General features: G+C 46.0%; 1 protein-coding gene across 4 annotated transcripts in view; it reads right to left on the reverse strand.

Annotated features, from left to right (window-relative positions):
* acot11a (acyl-CoA thioesterase 11a) overlaps positions 1-19,275 on the reverse strand; it is a 101,193-nt gene that overhangs the window by 52,602 nt on the left and 29,316 nt on the right. For 3 of the 4 annotated variants that reach the window (XM_085982490.1, XM_085982492.1, XM_085982491.1), the window contains 5 exons: positions 16,175-16,244; positions 13,212-13,272; positions 12,556-12,657; positions 10,745-10,880; positions 5,124-5,280 (listed from right to left, as the gene is read on the reverse strand). In XM_085982490.1, coding sequence (XP_085838616.1) covers positions 5,124-5,280; positions 10,745-10,880; positions 12,556-12,657; positions 13,212-13,272; positions 16,175-16,244 — 526 coding nt within the window. Of the gene's footprint in view, positions 1-5,123; positions 5,281-10,744; positions 10,881-12,555; positions 12,658-13,211; positions 13,273-16,174; positions 16,245-19,275 lie in introns of those variants that run through there. The other variant, XM_085982494.1, reaches the window with a different exon arrangement.

A 19,275-nucleotide genomic window follows, 5' to 3' on the forward strand; every position in this document is an offset into this window, starting at 1 on the left:
AAACTCAAAAGGTTAGTATGCAGGTGCAGTAAGTGATTAAGAAGGCCAATGGAATGTTGGCTTTCATTGCTAGGGGGATAGAATATAAAAATAGGGAGGTATTGCTTCAGTTGTACAAGGTATTGGTGAGACCGCACCTGGAATACTGCGTACAGTTTTGGTGTCCATACTTAAGAAAGGACATACTTGCTCTCGAGTCAGTACAAAGAAGGTTCACTCGGTTAATCCCGGGGATGAGGGGATGGACATATGAGGAGAGGTTGAGTAGATTGGGACTCTACTCATTGGAGTTCAGAAGAATGAGAGGCGATCTTATTGAAACATATAAGATTGTGAAGGGGTTGGATCGGGTGGATGCGGGGAAGATGTTCCCGATGATGGGTGAAACTAGAACTAGGGGACATAGTCTTAGAATAAGGGGCTGCTCTTTCAAAACTGAGATGAGGAGGAACTGCTTCACTCAGAGGGTGGTAGGTCCATGGAATATGCTGCCCTAAAAAGCTGTAGAAGCTACATCATTACATAAATTTAAAACAGAAATAGACAGTTTCCTAGAAGTAAAGGGAATTAAGGGTTACGGGGAGCGGGCAGGAATTTGGACACGAGTCTAGGTTCGGATCGGTCATGGCCCTGTGGGTAGCGGAGCGGGCCCAGGGGCCGTGTAGCCTGATCCTGCTCCTATTTCGTGTGTCTAATTCTGTTAGATTCAGGAGATGGTTCTGTGATAGTGGATTGGCGGTTAGGATCAGATCAGCCATGATCTTATTGAATGGCGGAGCAGGCTCGAGGGGCCGATTGGCCTACTCCTGCTCCTATTTCTTATGTTATGTTCTTATGTACTTCTACACCTAGCAGGACCAGATGTCTAGGATATCTTTTCGACTCTACCGGACACAGGAGAGCCAGCAGACTACACGGCGGCGGTTAGTGCTTTGAATCACTACTTTGTGCCCCAGGTCAACGCAGCATTTGCTAGACAGACTTTTCATAAGTTGTCCCAGAAGACACTGTGCAACAATTTGCTACTCACTTGAGGCAGGCTGCTAAAGACTGTGCTTTTGGGGGTGATGCGGATAATCAAATAAGAGACGCTATCCTGAGTAGGTGCACGTCAGCCTATGTGCGGAGGAAATTGCTAGAGGAAGGGCAAGGTCTAACGCTCGCCCGCACATTACAATTGGCCTCACAATGTGAAAACGTTGAGGAGCAGATATCAGCCATGTCATGTACAGAGAAGGCGGAGACAGATACTGTTCGTCGTGTTACACAGAAAAGAGGGTATTATGCGAAAAGCTCGACAGAGAAACCAAAGGGAAATGGCGATAGGAACGAAAGGAAATGTTACAGATGTGGACACACAGACCATATGGGCAGAGATCCGAAATGCCCAGCACGTGGATAAACGTGTCATAAGTGCAAGGGAAAGGATCATTTCTCCAAAGTATGCTGCACAAAGGGTACAAAGAAACACAGTGTGAACAATATAGAGGAACAAAATGACTTTGCATTTGCTGTTACTGGAAATAATGTGACAGGGAGACTTACCTTTTGGGTGGGGGGAGTAAACCTGAGAATGTTAATTGATTCGGGTGCAACTAGTAATGTGATAGATGAGAATACATGGGAAGGATTAAAGTCAGAACACATTAAGTGTCAGTCACATGTCCCTAAGACAGAGAGAAAGTTATTCTCTTATGCTTCTAGCCATGTGGGATTACAATAGGTAAGAGAACTGAGCAAGCGGAGTTCATTGTGGTTAAAGGCCATGGAGAGCCATTGCTAGGAAGGGAGATAGCCATGAAACTGGGAGTTTTAAAAATAGGCACAGATGTCTCAGCTGTGGTAGATGTAAGACAGCTACTAGAACAGCGGTATCCAAAGGTGTTCCAGGGAGTAGGAAGGCTGAACACAAAACAGATCAGTTTGTATAACGACCCACAAGTGAAGCCTGTGGCCCAGCCACTCAGGCGTATACCATTCAACTTAAGGGGGGCAGTAGAGGCCAAAATAAAACAATTGAGGGACATGGACATTATCGAACCTGTAACTGGTCCCACCCCATGGGTAAATCCTGTGGTTATTCTACCAAAAGCGGATAAGGATGTAAGGTTATGCCTAGACATGAGATGAGCAAACCAGGCAATAGTGAGGGAACGATATCCAATCCCCACCGTTGATGAGATACTCCAAGGTATGAACGGCTCGACGGTGTTTAGTAAGCTAGACCTGAAATGGGGTTATCACCAGCTAGAACTGACCCGAGTCACGAGAAATCACAACGTTTGCAGTACATAACGGAGTATACAGGTACAAGAGGCTGATATTCGGTGTATTTTCAGCTAGTGAGCAATATCAGCACGAGATAGCTAATGCCTTAGCTGGAATAGAGGGTGTGAAAACATCTCAGACGACATTATCGTGCATGCACACGACCAGGAAACGCACGACAGACGCCTGCACGCTGTCATGACCAGACTAATGGAAAGTGGACTGACACTAAACTCAGAGAAGTGCCAATTCAACATGGACCGATTGGTTTTCATGGGAATCCTGTTGTCTGAAAAGGGCATCGGACCAACAGCAGAGAGAGTGCGAGCAGTAGCAGAAGCTCGGGAACCAGAGAATGCTACAGAGGTGAGGAGTTTCTTGGGACTCGTTGGGTACAGTAGCAGATTCATCCCGCAGTTTGCAACGCTATCAGAGCCACTGCGATGCCTGACGAGAAAAGACACACCATTTAAATTTGGATCACAACAGAGACAGTCATTCAGTGCACTCAAGGAAGAGTTGGCCGGAGCCGGCACTTTAGCATATTTTGATAAGGACGCACCAACCAAAACCATGCCAGTCCTGTAGGTTTAGGCGCAGTACTAGTTCAGGACCAACAGGGACACGAGGTGCCAATATGCTATGTAAGTCGTAGTTTAACAGACTGCGAGAGGAAATACTCAGAGAGAGAGGCTGTAGCTCTTGTATGGGCTTGTGAGAGGCTGCATCCATATGTGTATGGCCGAAAATTTAACTTGGTAACTGACCATAACAAGTGATATACGGCCCACACTCTAAACCCTGTGCCCGTATAGAGAGATGGGTACTTAGATTACAGCCGTACGATTTTAAGGTGATACACATTCCAGGCAAGCAAAACATTGCAGACCCGCTGTCACGATTGCTGGGGAGACAGCAAAACAGGAGAGACATTCTCATGGCTCAGATGAATACGTGAGATTTGTAGCTGTGAGTGCGACACCAAAAGCACTCACTACTAGAGAGGTGGAGGAAGCCTCTGCTACCGACCCAGAGCTGATTGAGGTACGGAAGGCAATCACAAACGGACATTTTGAGAACTGTAAAGTTTGTGCAGCAATTGCAAACGAGCTGTGCGTAGTGGGGTACCTAGTTCTTCGGGGAACACGCATCGTGCGATCCACAGTGTTACACGCACGAGCCCTGGTGTTAGCACATGAAGGACACTTGGGAATAGTTGGAACAAAGCAACATCTCAGAACCATGGTTTGGTGGCCTGGCATGGACAAGGCAGCTGAAAAACACTGTAAAGCGTGCCACGGCTGTCAGATAGTAGCCAGACCCGACTCACCTGAACCGTTGAGACCAACACCATTACTGGAAGGCCCCTGGCAGGATGTAGCTATAGACTTACTGGGACCCTTGCCATCCAACCACTCCATTCTTGTGGTAGTTGATTATTATAGTCGCTACTATGAATACGACATCATGACCTCCACAACAACAGAGAAGATTATTGATAGTTTAGAGTCAATCTTCAGCCGTCATGGTCTGCCAATCACCTGCAAATCTGATAATGGTCCCCAATTCAGATCTGAATTATTCAAAGAATACTGTGAAAACAATGGGGTCAAACACCTGAAAATGACAGCAAAATGGGCTCAGGCTAACGGAGAAGTCGAGCGCCAGAATGCATCGCTGATGAAGAGAATCAGAATTGCTCAGTCAGAAGGACTAGATTGGAAACGTGAACTTAGAAAATATGTGACTGTGTACAGGAGCATTGACCATGCCACGACAGGAAAGAGCCCGGCAGAGCTGCTCTTTAAACGGAAAATGAGGGGAAAGCTGCCAGACATCACAGAGTCGCGCGCAGACATGGAAGTACATGACCGGGACGCAGAACAAAAGGCAAGTCCAAACTGTACGCAGATGAACAGCGGAGAACACAATACTCAGAGGTGGAAGTTGGCGACACGGTGCTGGTACGGCAGGACAAAGTGGACAAGTTCACCACTCCTTTTAATGCCACACCCCACAAAGTTTTGAGTAAAACAGGGAGTCAAGTAGAAATAGAATCTCCAGACAGAGCACGCTACTCGAGAAACACTACGTTTGTAAAGAAATACAGAACCAATGGACCAAAGGAGACACTCCATGAGCAGGAGGAAACACAAGGGACTAAGGACAGTATAATAGACCCTGACACACATACCACTGTGACACAGGCAATACCCACTGACACCAACATGTCAGACATACCCACTACAGCCAGACCTCAACGGGTTAAAAGAAAACCCCAAAGACTGTCTGATTATGTCACAACATAAACTGTGCGAGAACTGCATGGGTGATGTTAAATGTTTAAACCTGGGAATTATTTAGTTGTGTGGTAAGACACAAGTTTGTAAAAAGTTTATAAACCAAATAAGTTATGCAGTATTATTGTAAGCAACTGTTTGTAAACTGCAAGTTTGTTTCCAAGGAAAAAGGGGGATGTCGTGTATTGATTGCGAGTTTGACACCAGTCAATACAGTAATGTAATGTGCATTGCATTATGGGAATTACCCGGGAAAAGGGCAGTCGGCCATTTTACGCAATAAAGTGAACATCGCAGTTATAAGCCTGTCTGCCTGACTCTGATTTAATTCGACGTATCTACATGCTTGATTGAACGCATTAAAGCATAGATACAACAATTGGAGTGTAGAATTGGGGATGAGGGGGGCGGTGCGTAAGTGAAAAGATCCTTATCCCTATTTGTTGTTGCAGGACACTGCTGGCTAGTTACAGAGCACTGGGACCAGGGCTCCTGCCCAGCCAGCTAGCAGTGTACGGAAGAAGAGAAAGTAAATAAATACAAGAGAGATCTGACCTTGCAGAGATTGTAGCGACGCTCTCCATCCAAGCCATGATCTGTCCTCCGAAAGTGTTACTCTGGTGATTCGCATGAGGTGGCAAGACAAGCTCAATGCTCTCAACCCTGGTCTTCCCTGCTGGAACAGCACTCTGGGATTCTTCAAAATTTGGCTCTAGTTTAGGAAACACATTCCACAGATAAGCAACATCTCAGTTTTCGCTCGATGACCAGCTCAGGGTATCCTGCCCTGCAACATTTGGACCCACGCGAGCAGTCACTGAACAAACTTACACAAGAAGGTTTGAGCAAGGTGCCTTACTAGCGTGACAATGCTACATTTGGTTTTGTTTTAATTTTAAATAATGCATGTTGCAAATTCACTTCTTGTGCTCTAAATACAGATGTGGATTTAAATACATGCCCATATGTCTGCACTATGCAATCAAATGAAAGAATTGAAGAATCGGGCACTTAATCCTCATGTAATGAGAAAGAGCATCATAGAAAACATGAATGTATCATCAGGGTCAACCCCCCTTACAACATACTCTTTCACTGCCTCTCATCCATGTATTATGAGAATCTTATTCATAAAATTCTTCTCTGGTGCAGCATTTTATAATTGACAAATAATTCTACATTACACAGCATGATAAATCTGATAAATCATAGCCAGGGACAATGGCCCAGAAATTCGGGTCGGGGGCTTCCCGCGGGTGTAAGCCCCCGACCTGCACTTACTTTGCGCGCCGGCAGTTGAGCTGTAGGGTCCCGTGGAATTCCGACCCGGGGCCTGGCCCAGCTGCCGGCGCGCAGTGCTTGCGTATCCCAGGGATCACGTGGGCCATGGGCAGCCAATCGGAGGAGGGAAAAGCCCATTCATAAGTCTTGACAGGAAGACCTGTCAAGACTTATAAATACTACGGCCCCAAAATAGCAGTAAACCTTCAAATACATTTTTTTTTAAATCACATTTTTTAAATAAACTATAAATTACATTAAATAACTATTTTAAACAATAATTTAAATTTTTGAAAAAAATAATTTTATTTCCTAACAGGGCTAAAAATAAACTTACCTTGCTTTAAACTATTTAAAAATAATAAACCTGTGGAAAAAATGTTTAAATTTTAATTAATTGACCACTTACCTTGTAAAAAGCAGGCCTTACGCCTGCTTTTTAAATTTCTAAATCCTGCAGATTTACCCTCACGGAAAAACCTGTAAAAAAAAAAGTAAGTTCAAAGCGCACGCGCAGACTCCCCTGCGCACTCGTTCGACCTCTGAACCCCTTCGTTCAGAGGAACGGAAATGCCGGTTTCCCGCGCACGCGCAGTGCATGCACGAAACCGGCACTTCCATCGGGCTTACAGGTGAGTACCCAACGCGTACTCACCCGTGGAGACCCGAATTTCTGGGCCATTAGTAATAAGGACAGCCGTCTCCGGAATTTGACCCTGGTTGAAAAGAAAGAAGACTTGCATTTATATAGCACCTTTCACGACCTCAGGATGTCCCAAAGTGCTTTAGAGGCAATGAAGTACTTTTGAAGTGTAGTCACTGTTGTATTGTAGGAAACCCAGCACAGCAAGGTCCCACAAACAGCAAAGTGATAATGACCAGTTAATCTGTTTTTTTTTTAAGTGATGTTGATTGATGGGTAAATATTGGCCAGGACACCGGCGAGAACACCCCTGCTCTTCTTCGAAATAGTGCCATGGGATCTTTTACGTCCACTTGAGAGAGTAGACGGGGCCTCAGTTTAACATCTCATCTGAAAGACGACGGAGTCGATTTTAACTCCGGTGCGGGGAATTGTCGGGTTCCCCGAATTTAGTGTTTCCCACACGAATCTAAATGGGTGTGTGAGATTGATGCAATTTTAACTCAATTAGCCAATTGATATCCAACATGTGGGAACCCTTGGCAATTGAGCATTTCCAGTCAGAAAGTTGCAGACTATGATGTCATTATTGCTGCTGCATTTAGGGTCTGCAACAAGCCTTGCTTCTTCTGCAGGCTGCCAACCTTTTAGCATTTGCTGATACACTGAGCTGGAAGCAGAATGGCAAGAGAAAGACCGAGGTCTGCACCCCGTTTTGACGACGTTACCCCAGGGAGCAAGAGCTCACAAGGAGGTGCTCTTCCCTTCATCAGGGAGGAAGATGCCTCCCCAGCAGACAAAGGCTGCGTGGCTGCAAGTGGCAGAGGAGGTCAGCTCCTTATCGGCTACCCGCAGAACTTGGATACAGTGCAGGAAGAGATTTCATGACCTTCAGCACACTGGAAAATTGAGTATGAAGTTCCCATCACTCTCAATCTGATCTCCATTGCCTCTCCTCACCAGCACTCAGCTTTAGCAATCTCTTCCTCCCCATCCCACTTGACACTGACATCCATGCACCCTTACCCATTCCCTCTCTATGCTCACATTCACCTTTCGACCATGCAGCCCTCACACTCCCTATCACTCTGATGCTATGAAAACAACTGACAACACACAGGGAGGGCCCTTGGTCTTGCCACCTCACTCCATCTTTGTCTCCTTCTAAGCATCTATGCTATGGATTCTCTACACACACTCCTTCATTCTTACTCAAACTCCACTTGTCTCCCTCATTGCAGGAAAAGAGAGCTCACAATAAAAGAGAACGAGCGAGTAGCCCACCTCACCCTCTGGGAGGAGGCGGTCCTGGAGATCGTAGGACTGGAGGACGAGGTGCAAGTGGGGGACGGACAGACGGGTGCATCACAGCAAGCTGGTGAAAGAATAGTTTTCCATCTCTCTCATTGACATTGCATGAGTCGCTGATAATGATTCTGAAGCTATAACAGATGGACCTGTGATCATCTGCAATATGCAATGTGCATGTAACCTTGACTTCACATCTCTAACTCTTTCCTTCACTCCCCCACAGGACCATCGAGAGCCCCCGTCCCCACTATCCAGGAAGAGCCTGAGCTTCCAGACTCCTCAGAGGAATCAGCGTCAGCAGAATTCAGCGCACCCAGCACCAGCGCAGACACTCACACCTCAGTGGGACCTTCGGGACATAGTGTTGTCACCTGGTGTATCACAGCTCACAAGTGAGCATCAGCAGATTGTGGAGACAGGGACAGCAGTGGAGAGTGCTAGTCGGAGAGCACTAGTCGGAGAGCACAGGACTCTGCCAGCTTGGCTCAGCTGCATGTGGACCCTCTGCCTCTGGGTCCATCCATAAGATCAGCGGGGCTGGAACTCCAGGAACAGGTGCAGGAGTCTCTGGCAGGTTTTGTCTCCAGGGTCGATGTGAGTGTGGAGCGAATGGAGGAGTCCATAGCGAACATGAGCAGAGCCTTTGTGGAGTCATTGGCGCATGAACGCATCACCACGGAAAGGATGGCAACCTCCATGGAGGAGCTAAGTCGCCAGGGTATGGAAAACATGGTGAATGTTCATAATAGAATGACATCTCTTGAGGAGCGATGGGCATCTACTGAACAGAGAAACCAGACCTTCATGGAAGTCCTTCTGAGTAAGACTGCCAGTGCAGATACGGTCCCCATGGCCCCCTGATGTGCAGCAAGGTGCTCTCAAGCCACTTCCAAACGCTGGCCCCTTCTGGCCTGTGCAGCTTCAGGTGGGTGAGCAGCAGCCTGGCACTCCTGTTGCTGCTGCTGTTATTCATGGTTCTGCTGGTACCGCGGCTGGTGTTCAAGCTCATCTAATGCCCAGAAGAGAAGGAAATAAATGGCTCCCATGCTTCTGGTATATGCCTCCGTTGAGGAAGCGCTGAGTGAAGGTGGCGAGCGGGGTTTCCCAGGAGTTCACACTGGAGATGTGTGTGAGGCTCCAACCTTCCACAGGTGTGGTTAAGCCTGGTAAAAGTTGCCCCAGGCCTGAAACAACAAAGTCCTGCCACCTGCAAATGACGACTGATCAAATCTCCTCTTTAATGGTTGACCTGCAGCTGATAGTCAGCAAGCCAATAGTGCTCACGCCAGGTTTCACAGGCGTGAGCCTCACCAGGCGTGTTTTACGTGGGAAAAGGGTTAAACAAGCAAGGGCCTGTTAAAATGGGATTATAAAGGCCAATTAGTGCTGTTTAAGGGCCTAAAGACCAGTCCTGCCTGTTGCAGGTGAGACTGATTCGGGACCATCAGACACGCCTGGGTTAAAATGGCTCGGGGTCAGGAACCAGGCGGGGGGGTCCCGACCCCCAGTTTTTGCGATTTTAACCCCCCACACGCCTCAAAGCCCGCCTGATGGCCGAGTTAAAATCGACCCCGACATCTCTGACAGTGCAGCACTCCCTCAGCACTGCAGTGGAGTGTGTGCCTAGATTTCTGTGCTCAAGTCTCTAGAACACAGATTTTTTTGTGCGTTAGATTCCCTGAAGTGGGACTTGAACCCATAACCTTCTGATTCAAATGTGAGAATGCTGCCAACTGAGCCACAGCTGACACAGGGTTGTTGCTTGGAGTGCAGAAAGTCCTGGAGACAACCGTAATGAGGTATCATACCACAGATTTTTTTTGTGTGTTAGATTCCCAGAACAATCAAAATACTGCCAAATCTGAGCCAGGAAAAGCTCAAAGATGAGGAGTTTACTCCCCTCAGGATAAGGGAATTATCCCAGGCAATTCCTGGGCATCTCATATTGGAGATCAAAAAGAAACACAGGTGGCCCTAATCCTCACAGCTGGGGAATGAGAGCGAAAGAATGAGAAAAAGAGAGAAAGAGTATGAATTTCAATTCAAAATTTCATATACCATTTCAGCTGTGAGTTCAGCATTATTTTCAGCAAAATAAAGTGCCTCTGAAATACCACAGTACAAAACTTCAGACACAACCCAAAAACAACTCGGGCAAGTGTCGACAGCAAAAAACTGTTCCGTCAACAACAACAACAACTTGTATTTTATATAGTGCCTTTAACGTAGTAAAACGTTCAAAGGCGCTTCACAGGAGTATTATCAAACAAATTTGTGACTGAGCCACATAAGGAGATATTAGGGCAGATGAAGAGGTAGGTTTTAAGGAGCACCTTAAAGGAGGAAGGACAGGTAGAGAGGCAGAGAGGTTTAGGGAGGGAATTCCGGAGCTTAGATCCTCAGCAGCTGAAGGCATGGCCATCAATGGTGCAGCGATTAAAATCAGGGATGCACAAGAGGCCAGAATTGGAGGGTTGTGGGGCTGGAGGAGGTTACAGAGATAGGGAGGGGCGAGACCACGGAGGGATTTGAAAACAAGGATGAGAATTTTAAAATCGAGGCGATGCTCAACAGGGAACCAATGTAGGTCAGCAAGCACAGGGGTGATGGGTGAACGGGACTTGGTGTGAGTTCGGACACGGGCAGCCGAGTTTTGGATGAGCTTAAGTTTATGGAAGATGGAAGATGCGAGTCTGACCAGGAGTACGTTGTAAGAGTCAAGTCTAGGGGTAACAAAGGCATGGATGAGGGTTTCAGCAGCAGAGGCACACAATACTCCACACCATCTTTAATCAGGATTGCATTCAGATCACACAAATCAAGAGTCTGAAATTGTTTGGGTTGAGTGGATGATAACTATGAAGGCTGGTATTCTGTACATTAATTTCTTTGTGGGAGGATAATAGAATGTGTGTTGGGGGCTGGGGAGTAAAACTTTTACCATCTTGAATTGTGCTCGAGGAGACCAGATCTTTGATGGTTTCCAGGTGGAGGAGCCTCATTCGGCGCCGCTCAGCAGCGATGCTGTGTTCCATCTGCTCAGAGGAGGTTCTAGGAATCAGCGGCTTCAGTTGGACCTGGCAACAGATGGAAAGCCAGATATTTACATTACAGTTGGAGAGAATTTACACTTCTTTGCTGAGGCGATACCATTTAAATTATTCAATACGTTATTGGGTTCAAAATACCAAACGCCACAAACTCAAAATTAATAAATTAGAAAATAAGTGAAGAGTGGGGGGGGGCGAGAGCGAGCGACCGGGGGGGGCGAGAGCGAGCGACCGGGGGGGGGGGGGGGGGGGGGGAGAGACCGGGGGGGGGGCGAGAGCGAGCGACCGGGGGGGGGGCGAGAGCGAGCGACCGGGGGGGGGGGGGCGAGAGCGAGCGACCGGGGGGGGGGGGGCGAGAGCGAGCGACCGGGGGGGGGGGGGCGAGAGCGAGCGACCGGGGGGGGGGGGGCGAGAGCGAGCGACCGGGGGGGGGGGGGCGAGAGCGAGCGACCGGGGGGGGGGGGGCGAGAGCGAGCGACCGGGGGGGGGGGGGGGGGGGGGAAGAGAGAGAGGGGGGGGGGGGAAGAGCGATTGGTCAACCGTCGGGTCGCTCGACCGTACGATTGGTCAACCTTCATGTCACTCGATGCTAATGAGCGGATAATGAGCGGAATTTTGAACGTTTTTTGGATACCATCGGCACAATTTTTGTCCGACCAAAAAGTAAATATGCCTACAAGAGTGCCCTAATGATGAGCTTTCTTTTGATACAACACATGTGTAGGTACGCTCTATAACTTTTCATTGTATAGCCGGACAGACAGACAGAGAGACAGAGAGACATACTGTTTTATATATATATAGATTTGGGTAAACTGAAGTCAACCTAACCCAGAGTCGCTGCTGATAAATGTGCACCACAGTTACTTGCAAAGTTCTTTTTTTAAACGATCAACTGTTTTCAAAGTTACTATGATTGAAAAAAAAATTATGAAGTGCTGGCTGAATTCAACTCAATAAAATCAGATCATGTCTCATTTCAAACAGGAAGTTAGCAGAAAGTCACATAATTGGGCAAATAATAAGGTAGCTTAATGGTATGGTACTTGACTGGTACCCCAGAGGGCATGAGTTTGAATCCCAATATGGCAAGGTGTGAAACTGAATTCAATGAAGTTTGGTAATTTGTGGGCTGGCACCAGAAAATTACCATTAAAAAAAATTAACTGGTTCACTGATGTCCTTCAGGAAAGGGAACTTGCCACCGTTACGTGGTCTAGCCCTAAGCTCTGGAATTCCCCCTCAGCCTATCTCTCCTCCTTTAAGATGCTCTTTAAAGCCTACCTCTTTGATCAAGCTTTTGGTCACTTGTCCTAGTGTCTCTTTATGTGGCTTGGTGTCAAATTTTGTTTGATAATGCTCCTGTGAAGTACCTTGGGATGTTTTACTACATTAAAGGGGCTATATAAATTCAAGCTGTTGTTGCCTACATGATCAGGCGCTGCACTAGGACCGTGCAACCCGTGAAAATGCACAGGGCCCCAAACCTGATTTTACTCCTAAATCACTCATCTAGTGGTTGGTACAAAAGCAAATAAACTTCCTTTGATATTCAACTGTATATCAGTATGATTAAAGACCTTGTACCTAAAGGCAATGACGTCTAAGTGACAGCTTGGCAGGTTATAATATCAGAGTAGATATTTTGTAGATACAGCGCAGCCTGTAGATCTCAGTAACTGTTACAAGCTCACACTCCTACCTTTCCAAGTCCTGTTCTCTTTGCCACAAATGTAGCAAACGCATTGCACACTTTCCACTGCATTCCACTTGAGGGATCTTCACAAGTGATCATAATTCCAACCTAGGAAAAGAGTTACTTTTTAACTGAACCAATCTAGACAGCATGATCCAACCACACAAACCACAGCCCCAACTGGATCTCCAATAGCGCATTTCAACATCAAATGCTCTCCCGCCAGCATGCCCCATGGTTCAAGGTTAATGTGCTGACTGTTGTGGTATTAAGTCCTACACACTGGGGCACTGCTATTGGCTTCAACGCTCCTGGAATTGTGGCAGAGCAAAAAACAAAATCAGTCAGTGCTCTGGTTTCTGATCTCAAACTGTGGATGTGGGGGAAGGACAGGATTGGGCTTGGCTGCAACACTGTCTAAGGACAAGTAACCTGCTGGGACTCGGTACGAAGTCTAAAACACAGGTGAGGTGCCCGAGAACTGCAGGCCTTTGTGGAACTGTATCCCAGGATAAGTCAACACCTTCAAGACGGCATGGAGGGAAAACTAGAGAGAAAAAAAAAGTCTTCGGTCTTTGCAATTTTAAGCTATTACATTACATTTGTAAGATTTGTTACTCTATTGGTTTAGTGAAACTCATTGTAGAGACCAAGGTTCTGACCTCCAGGCTTGTATTAAAGGCACGATTCACTTTTGCTTTGATGTTTACCACTTGTCCAATGCTGGAAGAAAATGAAAGCATTCATAATTAAGAAAAAATCTTTTAATATATTAAAATTTTTGCAAGTATATGGACTTCCTGTTGTCACACCAACTTTGTCACATTCCTTGTGACATTTCATAATGCCAACTTACATTACTTTTAGTGAGTAACTAACATCCATATATATTGCTATTAATGGGTAACTAGCTCCAGCTTATATTACTTTTAATCCACATACTTACCATTACCCTTACCTTCCAATCCTCCCAACACTGAGGTGCGAGTTGCCCTGGTTTGCCAGCCATTTTCTTTTCACCCAATTTTCTCTTCTTTCAGGGAAATCTTATTTTTCGTTTAATGTATTCCTTTTCCGGTGTAGCTAACCTGGCTATTCGATCACTGAGCCTGTTCCTGCTGCCTCCACTGTCTTCGGCTCTACCAGTCATTCCCACTCTCTAATCTGTCCAGTGCCTGCTGCCTCCCTCTGCCAGTCCCATAGCCTCTTGCCCCCCACTGTCCCATCATTGCATAGGCCAGCTGTGGCTCAGTGGTAGCAGTCCCATGACACTATTTTGAAGAAGAAGCAGGGGAGTTCTTCCCAGTGTCCCGGGGCCAATATTTATCCCTCAACCAACATCACTAAAACAGATTATCTGGTCATTGTTGTTTGTGGAACCTGCTGTGTGCAAATTGACTGCCACGTTTCCTACATTACAACATTGACTACACTTCAAAAGTACTTCACTGGCTGCAAAGTGCTTTGGAACATCCTCAGGTTATGAAAGGTGCTAATTAAATGCAAGTCTTTCTTTCTTGAGCCACACTTCAGCTTTGAATTAGTGAACTCGCAGCCTCCCAACACAACTTGATAATCTTAAGTGCTGTTAGCTGCACTTTTGAAATCCCAGCCTGCCACCTCCCTCTCCCAAAAAATTAGACGATGGGCAGCATTTCCAAAAATGATGTGTGGCTAAAGCAACTATGATTACTAAGCGGGGTTGAGAGACTGCGAGTTTGGTCATTGAAAACTGAAGTACGACTAAAGCCATGAAGACCAGACATTGAGGCCAAGAGGCTGGCAACGCAGCAGATCAAAGGTGAAGTGCAGCTAAAGCTGCAAAGATTAGCCATAAAGGTGCACAGGCTGTGACTCCTGCACTTCAACAAATCGATCAGTTTTCCAAAGCTATTGTATCTTAATTATTTTTTAACCCTACCTTATTTTAAATGATTAAAGATCACTTTCAAAAGTTAACCAAAATAAATAAAACTGCAATGCCACTCCCATCCACCCACTGAAATGCCTACCAGCCATTCCATCCTATCTCAAATCATTCCCGCCATTTCAGAAAGAAAACTCCAGAGGCAACAAAGTTGTGATTCCCAAGCAGACGGAGTGATAGCTCGTGTTTGTCCACAGCCACCTCTACCTCTCACAAGATGTTCAAGTAGGATTGTTCCCGGCTCAGTCTGCAACCAACCAACTCTGCTCCACTTCCACCAGCTGCCTTCATAGTTTTACCTCCAACCCCACTACCATTCAAAGTTTAAAGCCCCCAGTCCTGCTCCTTCCTGCCCCATGCTCAGCCACTCTCTTCTCTGCTAAAATGCCTACCAACCCCACTCCCTCCTACTCTGCTCTTGGCTGTATCTATACCCAATGTCCTCTACCCCACCCCCCGCACATTTCCCCCACACTTGCTACAACAAACTCTGACCTCCATGCCACCCATCATCATCTCCCACCCAGAACATAAGCAGAAAAAAAGAATAACCAGAACAGCAGAGAGCCAGAAGCAAAAGAAAGACAAACAGAAATGCACAAGAAGAGAGAGACTAAGGAGAAAGAGCAACACGACAGAACAGGCAACAGAGAGACCTCATGTTCCAACTTGCCATGAGCAATGCCACAGGCAATCTAATTAGTTAAAACAGTTTAATGATACGATGCCATAAAAAGTACGCTGCACATTATGCAGGTTTACTGAGAAATAAATTAGATGGAATTTTTTTTAACATATGACAATCAAGTTCAGCACACTTCTGTCAATACCAAATTGCACAACTTTCAACTACCTCATGAACCTAAAACACACTGAATGCCCCAGCTGGAAGAAAAGAAAGAAAGACTTGCCTTTATATAGTGCCTTTCACAACCTCCCGAAACGCTTTACAGCCAATTAAGTATTTTGTAATGTAATGTAAGGGAATGTGGCAGCCACTTTGCGCACAGCAAGGTATAATTATATATTTATAATAATGTAACTGCTGAACGATTTAAATTAGGATCAGTTATTAAAGTTCAAATCTTATTTTAGGGCATAGATCACGCTGCAACTGGCGCAATTCATAACTTACTCTCGTGTGTGGAATGACTACTGAAATGCGAATGTACAAGATGGACACACACCAATAGCAGTAAATCTACACTGAAAGCAGCGTTTGAAGCTGTCACGGCAATAGGAGCGAAGAATTCACGAGCAGGTTGCTCATACATGAACTCCACTCCTCATGCTGGCACCACAAAGACTTCTTGTCCAGTTTCCTGACAGAGAAGAACAGCAAAGTGCATGCAAATACATGGGCTGCTCATTAGTTTGGTTGGCGGTGTTACGCATTTGAGTCTTTTTTACCTTTCTTATTCTAGACATTTTGGGCTCGTATCTTAAATCGCTCTCTTGGGTGAGTCCCAACTCAGGGGCCTATGCGAAGGTGTAACCCCAGCCCCAGTCAGAACTAAATACATCAGCTGCTGGAATGTGGTTGATGGCATTCTTCATTCTGAAAGGTGCAAGTGTAAACTTGTACAGACCTGACCATGTCACACTAGATTCAGTCATTTTTAAGACAAGCCAGATTTTCCCACAATTACAGAAACCCAATCATAGATACAATAAGATGGGGGCAGGTGAAATCACTACCTGAGTGTGTGCTCAAAGTCAATGTCGTCCACTGAGGCAGTAACACAGGGGCAGTTTGCATGCCTTTCCGCTGCGGGGGGAAGGGAAAGGAGAGAAAAAATATTACATCAAGAAAATATATTACATTTAAAGCCTAAGAATCAATCACTTCATCTTTTGTAGGAATAGCAGTATGTCATCCTGCAACAGAATGTTGAATCTCCAGAGGACAATCATGCCTCGGCTCCGGATGCCACAACAGTTTTTCGGAACATGACATTCCAGAAATTGAGAAGGTCTAAAATCTCCTTGAGGAGGCAACAAACTTGTGATTCCGAGGCCGACTGAGTGATAGCTAGTGTTTGTAAACAAGAATGTCGTGCACTAAGCAGCCTAGCAAGATACATCAGTACGAATACTGCTCAGATCAGAAATTAATTCATTCTCTTATCACATCAGAGTTATTAATGTGAAGGCCTTGACACTTAATGAACCATATAAATGTCTGCTGGCCTAGATAAGGTCAAAACACAAGAGCAACGCTGAAGAGGTTTGTAGAGTCAGCTATTAGCCTAATACTCACCATGGTTTGATATATTTTACATTTGCATTTATGCCATGCAGCTTTGATATGGGTGGCTACATATACGAGGTGCAACATGATTGGTGGCATTCAAAGACAAAATAGAAATCAAGGCACTTATACAATGACTGATTTGTAACACATTCCCAGCCATTTCTAACAAACTAATCTCCGTAAGGTTTCTGGTTTGTTTGACACTTTGATGCACAGGTCCCCGTATTCTGCTATGGAGGAGTTAACACCATGATATGGTACGAGAGGAAGGGAATTCTTCCAAATGAGAATAAAACAAAAAGGGTGACTCAACCGTGGCTAACAAGGGAAATTAGGGATAGCTTAAGATCCAAGGAGAGGGCATATAAATTGGCCAGAAAAAGCAGTAACCCTGAGGATTGGGAGCAGTTTAGGATTCAACAAAGGAGGACAAAGGGATTAATTAAGAAGGGGAAAATAGAATATGAAAGTAAGCTTGCAGGGAACATAAAAACTGACTGTAAGAGCGTTTATAGATATGTGAAGAGAAAAAGATGAGTGAAATCAAGTGTAGGTTCCTTGCAGTCAGAAGCAGGGGAAGTTATAATGGGGAATAAAGAAATGGCAGACCAATTAAATGCATATTTTGATTCTGTCTTCACAAAGGAGGACACAAATAACCTCCCAGAGATGTTGGAGAACATAGGGTCTGATGAGAGGGAGGAACTGAAAGAAATCAGTATTTGTAGGGAAATGGTGTTAGGGAAATTGACGGGATTGAAGGCCGATAAATCCCCAGGGCCTGATAATCTACATCCTAGGGTACTTAAGGAGGTGGCCCTAGAAATAGTAGACGCATTGCTGATCATCTTCCAAAATTCGCTGGAATCTGGAACTGTACCCATGGATTGGAGGGTAGCTAATGTTACCCCACTATTCAAAAAGGGTGGTAGAGAGAAAGCGGGGAATTACAGACCGGTAAGCCTGACATCGGTAGTGGGGAAAATGCTAGAGTCCATTATAAAGGATGTAATAGCTGAGCACTTGGAAAACAGTGACAGGATCGGACAAAGTCAACATGGATTTACAAAAGGTAAATCGTGCTTGACTAAGCTACTGGAATTTTTTGAGGATGTAACTGGGAAAATAGATAAGGGAGAACCAGTAGATGTGGTGTATTTGGACTTTCAAAAGGCTTTTGATAAGGTCCCGCATAAGAGATTAGCATGTAAAGTTAAGGCACATGGAATTGGGGGCAAGGTATTGACTTGGATAGAGAACTGGTTGGCGGACAGAAAGCAGAGAGTAGGAATTAACGGGTCTTTTTCCGAGTGGCAGGCAGTGACTAGTGGGGTACTGCAGGGATCGGTCCTTGGACCCCAGCTATTCACAATATACATTAATGATCTAGATAAGGGAACTAGATGTAATATCTCCAAGTTTGCAGACGACACAAAGCTGGGTGGGCGTGTGTGCTGCGAGGAGGATACCGAGAAACTCCAGGATGATTTGAACAGGTTGAGTGATTGGGCAGAAGCATGGCAGATGCAATAGAACGTGGATAAATGCGAGGTTATCCGCTTTGGTGTCAAAAACAGAAAGGCAGACTATTATCTGAATGGCAATAGATTGGGAGAAGGGGAAGTGCAATGAGACCTGGGTGTCCTTGTGCACCAGTCGCTGAAGGTAAGCATGCAGGTGCAGCAGGCGGTGAAGAAGGGAAATGGTATGTTGGCCTTCATAGCGAAAGGGTTTGAGTACAGGAGCAAGGATGTCCTGCTGCAGTTGTACAGGGCCTTGGTGAGACCACACCTTGAGTACTGTGTGCGGTTTTGGTCACCTTATCTGAGGAAGGATGTTCTTGCCATGGAAGGAGTTCAGCGAAGATTCACAAGGCTGATCCCTGGGATGGCAGGAATGGCGTATGAGGAGAGATTGGGTCGATTGGCCTTATACTCGCTGGAGTTTAGAAGAATGAGAGGGGATCTCATCGAAACTTATAAAATTCTGACAGGTCTAGACAAACTAGATGCAGGTAGAATGTTCCCGATGGTCGGAGAGTCCAGAGCCAGGGGTCATAGTCTAAGGATAAGGGGTAAGCCATTTAGGACAGAGATGAGGAAGAATTTCTTCACCCAGAGAGTGGTGAACCTGTGGAATTCTCTACCACAGAAGGCGGTTGAGGCCAAGTCTTTAAATATATTCAAGAAGGAGTTAGATATATTTCTTAGAGCTAAAGGTATCAAGGGATATGGGGAGAAGGCAGGTACGGGGCGCATCGAATGGCGGAGCAGGCTCGAGGGGCCGAATGGCCTACTCCTGCTCCTATCTTCTATGTTTCTATGTTAAATTCAGTATCGCCACGCCACCTTCAGCTAAATTGACCTGCTTCGCCCCAAGAGGTGCTCGGAGCGCTAAAGCAGGCGCTGCATGACTGTCCTAAGGCGCTAAGCCGGAGAAGCGAGGCGCTACCACAGAGTGCAGGCGCAGCGCAGGTGCGGCCAGTTAGCGATTGCAGGCAGACACGCTGGCACCGGTCAGCTCTTAAAGGGGGAGGGTCGATTTG

Source organism: Somniosus microcephalus, chromosome 3 (genome assembly GCF_052327205.1).
Source record: "Somniosus microcephalus isolate GS21.2 chromosome 3, FLI_Smic_1.0, whole genome shotgun sequence".
Lineage (NCBI taxonomy): Eukaryota > Metazoa > Chordata > Chondrichthyes > Squaliformes > Somniosidae > Somniosus > Somniosus microcephalus.